The 10318-nt window shown below is 39.1% G+C and overlaps 2 protein-coding genes across 3 annotated transcripts in view; one reads left to right on the plus strand and one right to left on the minus strand.

Annotated features, from left to right (window-relative positions):
* Positions 1 to 202: 202 nt before the first annotated feature.
* On the minus strand, positions 203 to 8242 carry ankrd29 (ankyrin repeat domain 29). Of its 2 annotated transcripts, XM_020603454.1 has the most exons (10): positions 8051 to 8242; positions 7440 to 7550; positions 7128 to 7226; positions 5812 to 5910; positions 5514 to 5612; positions 5048 to 5146; positions 4170 to 4268; positions 3544 to 3639; positions 714 to 812; positions 203 to 624 (listed from the first exon to the last, which is right to left on the minus strand). In XM_020603454.1, exons 1-10 carry the CDS (start codon positions 8060 to 8062, stop codon positions 541 to 543), a joined length of 897 nt encoding a protein of 298 aa, XP_020459110.1. In that variant the 5' UTR covers positions 8063 to 8242; the 3' UTR covers positions 203 to 540. The 2 variants fall into 2 exon arrangements, with proteins under 2 accessions (XP_020459110.1, XP_020459111.1); XM_020603455.1 differs by lacking the exon at positions 8051 to 8242 and having other exon boundaries at positions 7381 to 7532.
* A 1220-nt stretch (positions 8243 to 9462) lies between these two features.
* Positions 9463 to 10318, plus strand: part of cts12 (cathepsin 12) — a 5688-nt gene continuing 4832 nt past the window's right edge. Inside the window, exon 1 of the mRNA XM_020603344.1 lies at positions 9463 to 9493. Within this exon, the coding sequence (XP_020459000.1) occupies positions 9463 to 9493 (31 nt within the window). The remainder of the gene's footprint in view (positions 9494 to 10318) is intronic.

The following is a 10318-nucleotide window of genomic DNA, read 5'->3' on the forward strand; positions in this document are numbered from 1 at the left end:
ATACAGGTGTCAGACAGGTGATCATCTGAATACTGACCTCTAGTGACTGTCATTGTTTATAACTAAATCATATTGTTCCTAGAATATGTAATTGCTTATTGATGCCATAATATAACTGCATATTATCTCTAAATATTTCTCTTAATTTTCAAAATAAAACAATCCTCATACAGCAATAAATATGCACATTGCCACCTTGCAATAATGAACAAATTTACACTTTATTACATGTATTAAAAAGGCAAAGAAAAAGTGTGCAAAATATCTTGAAATGCTACAACACCTGGGATAAAAAAATAAGTAGATATACCGCAGAACAACTGCATAAAGGAGATGATGCTCATGGCAGACAATGCATTTTGGATGCACATTGTGTTGCTCTAGACTAAGTCTAGGTTTATTAAACATATGAGAGCTTCGGTTCAGTTGCAGTCAAAAGCAAGCACAATGTACAGCGCATTTTGGGGCTGAGTAGATTATGACACTGTGATGCTGTAAATGTGGTACAGCAAGGCATAGAGACAGGAGGCTGGGTGGTCATCAGTTGTCTTTGTTTAAGACTTTTGGACGTAAAACCTTTAGAATGCGATCACTTTTAGTAAGATGTGCAGGCAGTTCATTATTCTGCAAAACACAAAAAGTTAACAAGCTGATGTTATCTACTTAATTTCTGTCTCTTGTGACATCTCATGTGACAAATCTAAGTGCCTTGCCTTGTTCGGTAGTGTGGGGTCTGCACTGGCCCCGAGCAGCAGCACAACAGTTTGCAGATTTCCACCTGTAACAGCAGCATGAAGGGCAGTGGAGCCATTCTGGAGAGAACAAATGAACACGTGTAACTTATTATATAAGCTTACAAAGTGGTGCTATATTCTCCAGTATCTAACAAATATCATCCTGCTCTTTAAAGTGCCCATGACATGCTTTTCTGTGTTTTCTAACTTATCTATGTTACAACTATGAATTACCATCTTAAACGTGACTGAAAGCTCAAAAAAGAGGTGTACCTGTGCTGTTGTACTTCTATGCAGAAGCAACTCAGTTTGTACAAGTCTTGTGAACTCTCGCCCCCAATTATGTAAAGTCTTACACAACAGTTCATGAATTTCCTTGAATGGTCGTAATCTCCAGGCAGTTGCGTGTTCATGTGAGCTTGCCTGACATCCACTGGTGCCATTTTAAAAGAGGGATTTTTTTTGACTGCACATAGTTTTGCGGATATATTTTACATCCTGCTGCACTATGACCAGAGCATGTGGAGAAAAATACAGGGCCTGAAGTTACTGCATATCTGAGAATGTTCCTGTACAGGGACCCGCTGTTTTACCTGACTGGGTTTAACCTACAAGTAGTGAAATAATTCGGCCGGCCAGTGATGCCCCCTGTGGTGGTGAATGATCATCAACGCTGGATTCCCCGTGAGCTCAGTACCTGTTTGTTTTGACTGCTTGAGGCCAGTGTGTCTACCGTGTGTGATGTGTTACTGGTTAATGAGCGGATTAACGATCCATGATGTTATTGTGGGTGCTACACTACCTTTTAGAATCATTTCACTACTTTGGGAATGTATGTGGTTGTGTGGGGGAAGACACAGCAATCACCGGTTGGATTTACCAACCTTGAAATTTCTAGTACTGTACTTTCCAGACTATAAGTCGCTACTTTTGTCGCTTCATGCCCACACCCTCATCATGGACAACACACGACGAAATGCATATGATGCCGCTTCAAGTTACAGGTGATCGATCTGGCTGTCGAAATATCTCATGTTACAACGTGGACACCTGTGGCTATGTACAAAATGTTTTTTTGTCTTACATTTAGTAGGTGCAGCTTATAGTCCAGAAATTACAGTACCTGCTGGGACGTAATAGTAAGTTTAAAAAACCCACACGCATGTTGCTGCAAAAGTTGCTATGTCTCTGCCTTATGCCAGTTAAAATATGGGATTTCTCAATTACCTGCTTTGTTTAGAGTGTTATCTCTTTTCATCAGTACATATACCATTGTTTACTCATCTATGGAGGAGAAATTCAAATTAATTAATGCTGCTGCGGTTCGTTGTTCTGTCCATTTTCATATTCTGGCTTGAACAGGTCAGTAAGATTTGAGGTATTGTCATTGTTGAAAACTTAGCTTATTTGTAGGTGTTTTTTGTTGATGCGTTGTCCTGGCTTCCTGACCAGTCGTGTTGAAAAGTGTTCCCCTGTCGAGATGTGTTTCCCCTTTTCAAAACTCTGTTTCATGTAGCAGTGGTCTCAGTGGTTGTGGTTAAGATAATGTTAGGATTCAGGTTAGGGAAAATGCATCCCGATGGGGAAACAGATTTCAACACAACACCAGAGAGTTGTGAAGGAGGAGGCTCTTGGGTTTTATCATTCTGAAATAATTACAGACTATCTGGAGTTATGATGGGTGCAAAGCTAAACTAGAGGTACCCAAGCTTAACTATCAAATGGCTGGAAATGAGCATGCCTTGGGCTCTTTAACCAGTTCAAAAAGGTTAGCATTAAAGGAACAGTCTCACATTTAAGGAAAATGCAAATTTTCTTTCTTGCCAAGAGTTAGAGGAATCTCCATACCAGTCTCTTTTCTATGCACTAAATAGAAACCCAGAGCCAGCAGCCAGTTAACATAACTTAGCATAAACCATGTTACCATGGGGAAACAGCTAGTATGGCTTTGCTAAAAAATAAACCTGGCAGCATGACTGAAGCAGTTAAAAAGTAAAATGGCACACTGAGGTTTTATGAAGGGTTATTTATGTACCTGACTATTTCTTGGCTGGGTTCATTTTGTGGCCATCATTGTATGCTAAGCTAACCGAGTTCTGGATGGAGCTACATACAGTCTTATGCAAAAGTTTAGGCACCCCTTGATAAATAACAGATTTTGGTGATTTTTTATTTGAACAGATGTTAACACAGTTTCTCTTGGAAATGGAAAAAATGCACAATATTTTCTGCAAACAGTGATGCATAGTTACTTCTTATGCCATAAATTGAACAAAAATAAAAAATAAAAACATGATTATGGCATGGTGCAAAAGTTTGGGCACCCTAAGAGTTCCAGAGTCTCAAAGTCTCTCACAAGGTATCAGACCTTAATCAGCTCGTTAGATCTGATGCACAGCAACAGCTGTCATTGGTAAATGCCAATTTCAAAGCTGTACAAATACTTTGACTCTTCAAACCTTGTGCACACACTTGTGGACACCCAGCAACCATGGGTTCCTCTAAGCAGCTGTGTAAGACCCTGAAAATGAAAGTTATTGATGCCCACAATGCAGGAGAAGGCTACAAGAAGATAGCAAAGCGTTGTCAGCTTGCAGTTTCCACAGTAAGAAATGTAATTAAGAGATGGCAGATCAGGGGAACTGTGGAGGTCAAGATGAGATCTGGAAGACCAAGAAAACTCTTTATCTAACCTTTCATCTAACTTGTGGCAAGACAACAAATGAATGTATTTACCAAAAGCCTGACATTTTCTTTCTTTCTTCCTTTCTTTTTTAAAGAGGACAACATCTTTGAGAGCACTGTCTACCTTGAGAAGGCCAAGTGATGGAGAAAACTTGAGAAGTTCCTCAATGACACTGTTGTGTCCTTTTAAAGCAGCTTTAAATAATGCTGTTGATCCATCCTGGAAAGGCAGCAGAGGAAACATTACAATTATTTATCAAAACAATCACCAGTCAAATTTCACTTACTTGGTTTTTCAACTAAATCAAATGGTTCTCATCAGTGGATAAATCTGAATTCTACACCGACAGAAAAGATGGTGTGTTCATGACCCTGGAAATAAAAAAGTGCTCAAAACAATGAAAGTTTGAACCAACAGTTCCATGACAAATGGAGTGTGACAGTCAAAAGCCCCTTAGTGGACCTTGAGTGAACATTGTTCTGTCAGTTGCTTTTTCCAGGGTAAAGAGTTCACTTACTTTACACTATACATATTCAGTCCTTAAAAACAAAGACAAGTTGAAGCTGAAAGGTTTCTCAAGGTATCTACAAATGACTCATAAAGTAAAAATGTCAGCCTCCTAGTCTGATATTATGCTCTCCACTTCCATCCAAATGTTCTTGCATCTCTGGGCAGTAGGATATAAGTATCCATTATCAACAGTCAATAATACATTTTATTACTTTCAATATCACAAAAGAACAGCATACTTGTCTGTCTGCATCCCGATCTGCACCACGTAAGAGCAGCACCTTCACCACCTCACTGTGACCCATCTGAGCTGCCATCCACAGGGGGGCAGTGCCATCCTGGAGATCACATTGGCAAATAGGGGGAGGTCCAGTGACAGAGGACATAAGAGGGATGAGGTGAAAACAAAAAGGACTATTAGATTCGATGAAGGCATTGGATAACCTGGAGGCAGTGCTTAATCTGTAAATTATAAGGTCCCGGAATATCACTTGATGGACCTGGCATGTCAATGTGGGGAGAGAAGGTCCGGGAATGAAACAAAAGCTCCTCAATGACCAGCGTGTTTTGGGTAGTTTCCACATTAAAGGAACAACTTTAACTTTAACACACAACATTATTTGTTGTGTGTTTGTAAAGACCAATAAATCACACAAGGAGAAACACATTTGCAAGCGCAAGTTGTAAATGTCAAGCACGAGTGATGCTAAATACATTAGGGCCATGAGGCTATGGCCTTCACCCTAATATGTGGGGACTTACTCCACTCACTCTTACAAATGAATTTTTTTAACCTATTTACTTATTTTTTAACCTATTATTTTACTGATTATTCTAATACTTTTTTCCCTTTATTTATTCTGATTTTAGTCCAATATGCTGCTGTAAAAGGCCAGTTTTTATTTATTTACATTTATTTATTTTTCATATAACCCAATTGTTTCATATGTCAAGGTGCTAGGTTTATCAAAATAAGTGCAGATGACAATTTGATCTGACTTGTTCCAACACAAATTAACCCCTGCCTGGAAGGGTGTGGAGTAAGAGCTGTGAGCTAGAGAAGGAGACACTTTGTGACTGTGTCCTTTAAAATGTCCAAAATACAGAAGGTCATTACCTCCCTCGCTTGATTAACCCTGGCACCAGATGAAAGCAGCTGGCGAATCACAGTCACATGACCCTCCTGGGCAGCAAGGAACAGAGGGGTGGCACCATCCTGAAACAGAAAAAAATAATTTTGTACACGGGGTATTACTTGTCTCATGTACTTACCCTGCTTAAAAAAAACCTGTCTGAAAAGCTTCCTACTAAGCCAAAGTGTATTTATAACAAATTACTATGTTACTACTGTTTTATAAAATGGACGTTTGTGCTGTCAGGTTGTTTTCCCAGGCCTAAGGACAGATAGTAATCCTGCCAAATGTCAGCTGTGTCTGACTCAGCAGTCTGCAGAAACCTGAGAGTCTGGATTCCAGCTGCTGTGACACTGTGCAACTAACCATCAGACAAAGAGGCTTAACACAGTGTCTGACAGTGAGATGAGACAGACCTAAACAGTGCCTGAACATGCAAAAGGGGCTCACATTCAGCTGGTCATGAACATTGGCTCCATTTTTCAACAGGGTGTCCACCACCTTAGAGTGTCCATACTGAGAAGCGACAGTGAGAGCTGTGCCACCATCCTGCCACACAAAAAGAAAACAACAGCAGGAAAAACAAATCTGAAAGTGATCACTGTAAACTGCAGCCTGAGCAGTATATTTTTGTCTCTTTTATCTCTACATGATGCATTCTGATTCACAATCTGAGGTAACATCATGTTCTCCATTACACCCACTGTTATAAATACTGTGGGCCAAGTTGTTGTGTCCTGCAGCGTACCTTTGTCTGGAATTCAGTGGAGGCACCAAATTCAAAGAGGAGCTTCACAACATCATGGTGCCCCTGCTGCGAGGCAAAGAACAGGGCAGTAGAACCTGTCTGGTGAGGATGATATAAAAAGATCCTGCCGTTGTCAGAAATGAGGAATAGAATCCCCAAAATTAGAGCTCAGATTCGAGCTTTGTTTAGACCTCATCTTTTTTTCCCCCATTTCATCATTTTCATAATGCATAAAAGTCAAGTGTATGTTAGTAAAGTACAAAAAATGTGCAATTGTTACACAGTGGGCTAAATTAAAACATAAACATAAAATGTCAATAAAGAAAACATGGTAAAAATAGAACAAATGAGAAAGACTGAATAAATGACAATAACAGATTAACAAGTTTAACAGACTGAACATGATTTCCAAATGCAATGCTGCATTCATGTCAAATGGGAGGGAAGGTAAAGATGGGAAAGGGGAGAGATTCCTTTTTATCACTAGACAATTCAAGGTGTCAGCTGATAGTATTCCTGTGCAGCTGCCTTAATCAATAAAAACTAACAAAACAACACAGAAACACAAACGTTAGCTACATTTCCTCAAAGGACATCATACTACCTAGCAGGCAAACTGTTTGCCTAAAGCACTGTTAATAGCTACTATACAGGAGAGTAAGTTGAAAAAAAGTGTAATAACAAAGCACAGTTCTTTTATTGCAGAGTTGCACATGTATGTTAGAAATACCTTGTTTGTTGAATATAGCACTAAAGCAATTAGTTACCTTTAACAAAGGACTTTGCTGGCACTTCTATACTTTCCAGCGCCAAGTCGGGTATACTGAAGCCTTCAAAAACATTTGATTTTCCCAGTCATAATTAGGTACTGAGTGTTGATGTGAATCCTATTCACAAATGTAAAACTGGTTATTTCTGCATCTCCAATATGACATGAATGTGGCATAAATATGAAGCTACAGCCAGAAGACAGTTAATTTAGCATAAAAACAGGACATCCATACAAAGACTGAAGTGTAAAAACTACAGTTTGTCTTTTATGTGGGGCTTGTGTGCCATACTTTGTCTTGCCCAAGAGTGGTGACTTCCTGGAGTTTCCTGGGTCTGCCAGCTTAGTTTAGCACAAAGACTGGAAACAAGGGAAAACAGGTACCCTGCCTTTGTCTGTAGGTAACCTACCAGCACCTTTAATGCCAAAGTATAAAAATGACCATTTCTGGAGCCTACAACCCACAATGAGACTCCAGATTCACAGTGACTTTTGGTTTGTATTTCAGAAAATTCTTATGTGCTAGTTGCATTATCACCCATCATACCTCTCTCTGGTAGTTGATGTCAGCTCCTTGCATGATAAGTTCTTTAACACACTCATAATGGCCGCTGTAAGACGCCACCATGAGCGCTGTTGTTCCATACTGCAAAGAAATATAATAACAAATTAGCAATCAGGTCTTTTACTTTTGTGACTTGCTGAAAACTGCTTTAACTGTGGTGATGAAATTGCTAAGTTCTGTCCAAATGTCACCCTTTATCATAACAGGTGAGGCTTGAAGCTCTCTGTCTCCCTACCACAGGTGGGTTATGGGTATAGTGTGCAGTTGAGCAGCCAGGACATGCAGCATCCGTACACTGTCTCTGCAGTCTGCGTCCACACGCCCGCTGTTGAGCAGCAGCTGAAGCAGAGCCAAGTTCCCCTTCCTCGCTGCCCAAAACACAGCATTAGCCAAGGGTGTTTCCTTCTGGAGGGTAAATACACACAACAAACCCTGACCTGAAACCACCATTATGGTATTATACACACTGGCAGCAAAGGGCACACAGTAAAAACAGTGACCTGTATAGCTGGATGCAACTGTAAAGTGTCTGGGTATAAATACAGGTGAGAAATTCGATCAGTACAGTTATAAGCAAACACACACACACAGTTCCTCTTTTCCAGAACAGACTAAACGGATTTGAATGAAGTTTCTATTAAATTAAATAGCACGTGCACAGTAGCCTATACAAGTAACAGCTGAATCCACATGGGACCAGGACCACAGGCCACTCTATCATACCCACACACACTACACTGTATGATTGCATTAAAGTGAGGAACCACTTCAATCTCAGCTGACGTCGGTTTTCTCGAACGGTTTACCCTGAAAATGAACATGTCCACAGTGTAAGAGGGAGCCGGTGAGATCGGGCTTCACAGAGGCCTCTGGGCTGCGTACAATGATGGAAAAAGCAGTTTTACCTTAAAAGACATCGTGCAGACCTCATTCGTGACTCATGTTTCTTCCTGTGCAGTCAGTGATTAGTGACGATGCTGAGCGCCACTCGCCTGTTTGGCCGCACTGTGTTTGGGTGTTGGCGGCGTCCGTCCGGGGACATAATAACAGAGACAGTCAGCTGAGATCATCCTCCGCAGGCAGTGCCGCACGGAGGTGCACACAGAGCAGGCCGCTGGGGGGCGCTGCTGGGCGGTGATGAATGGGTGCAGCATTAGATAATAGAGGAAGCGAGTAAGATAATTAATATTTACGTATGAGCTTTTGCAACACGACTTTTACTCCGCTACATTTCACAGGGAACTGCTGTACTTCATTTATTTGACAAGTTACTAGTTTGCCTACTTTTCGACTCAAAACGACATTTAAACATACTCTATGTTATTAAAAATTAAGCTAGTGGTTATCAAAATATTTGGCTCTTACAGAGTCGCAGTGTAAAGTTGGGGTTCCCTGTCACATTGTGTATCTGAACAGTGCCTCTTAAATTCACACATAGTTTCAGCTAAATAAATGTTCATGTTTCACAAAAAAGCCAAGATGAGAGAAGAACTTGAAAAATAAATTCAAATTTGTGCAGAACATTTTTTATCAGCATTATTTTTCTCTTCTAAACCAATTAATCTACTAAGCACTACCCAGACCAGCAGCAACAATAAAATGTTGCTTAAGCAGTTTTACATCAGGATTAACAAAAACAACATCAGATTTAATTAAATATCAGCCATGGGGGACATTTTCTATGGAATTACAGCAGCCACTTCACAGAAACCGCAACAATTAAACAAAAAGTTTTTTTTAAGTGCAATTAAAGGATAAATTCTATACATTAGCAGGTAATACTTGAAAGACTATCGATGGCTCCTATCAATAACTGAATCTGATATATAACAGATGAGATATGTAAATATAATGAATAAAAGACCAGGTGAGCCATCTGTCTTCTTATATATATAAAAAAACAAGATTTCGCTGTCAGTGGAATCCCCTAACACATCGTAGAAAAGAGCCATTATATATTTTACAAATACCTTAAGTAGGATTTTGAGTGAACAAATATTTTTACATTCATGTACTGGAAGCAAAGGGGCTGAATAACTTTTTATACCACTGGTTTTGGAAAGCTAGATGTCAGCTGTTATTGTCAATTATAAACCAGCATTTGAAGGATTTACATTAGCTTTAGCTTTCTCTAACTGATAATGGGGTTTGACTGAGAAGAAACAAGGAAAGCATTTTATTTTTGTTGACTAATGCCCTTCTCAGGTGCTGCTGTATGTGTTGATTTAGGGATTTAGTAATAGTATAGTAGAAACATGCTGCAAAGCTATATAAGGAGGCCTGACAGTGTGTCACTGTCCACAGGTGCTCACAGAACATGGAGACAAAACAGACTCACATCCATGCAGGTAAGATGGTCAGGGCTTTATATTACAGTCATATGACAAACAACTGAAACCTGACTGTGTACCTCTAATTTTAAAGCCAACTTGTATTTGCAAGTTGGACATTTTAATTAAATGTCATGACAGATGACTGTACATGCTGTTGTGGTGTGCTTCACTAAACCTTTGAGAGAGATTTACCTCTGCTAAATTAAAGCAAATTAAGCTTAAAAGTTGAGGTTACCTTTTACATGCAACATTGTAGAGTTTATGTTGAAATTATTTTGCATTATGTAATATTTATATCAACTATAACTTTTTGTATTTCATTGCATTGTTAATGAGAGTCAATGAAGAGTTTAATTTTTCTTTGTAGAACACACAGGATCATGTTAGCAGTGTAGCCTTTTCAAATATCTTTTTCCATTAAGGATATCATAAGGATATCATTGCTTTACGCCACAGTCCAAAATGTACAGAGCACATTTAATCCAGGAAGGGCTGAAATGGGTCAGGTTTTCAAAGGAACCTGCTGAAATGTAGCAGTGCTGTTTAGGTCAGAAAAATTATCCAGCAGAGTAAGTACAGTCAGGGAAAAAATTATTTGAACCCCAGCTGATTTTGTAAGTTTGCCCACTAACAAAGAACTGATCAGTCTACAATTTCAATCGTAGGATTATGTGAACAGTGAGAGACGCAACAATAACAACAAAAAAAAAAAAAAAAAAAAAAAAAAAAAAAAAAAAAAAAAAAAAAAAAAAAAAAAAAAAAAAAAAAAAATCCAGAAAAATGCATTACAAAAAAAGTTATAAAGTAATTTGCATTTTCATGAATGAAATAAGTATTTGA

Source organism: Monopterus albus, unplaced genomic scaffold (genome assembly GCF_001952655.1).
Source record: "Monopterus albus unplaced genomic scaffold, M_albus_1.0 scaffold61.1, whole genome shotgun sequence".
NCBI lineage: Eukaryota > Metazoa > Chordata > Actinopteri > Synbranchiformes > Synbranchidae > Monopterus > Monopterus albus.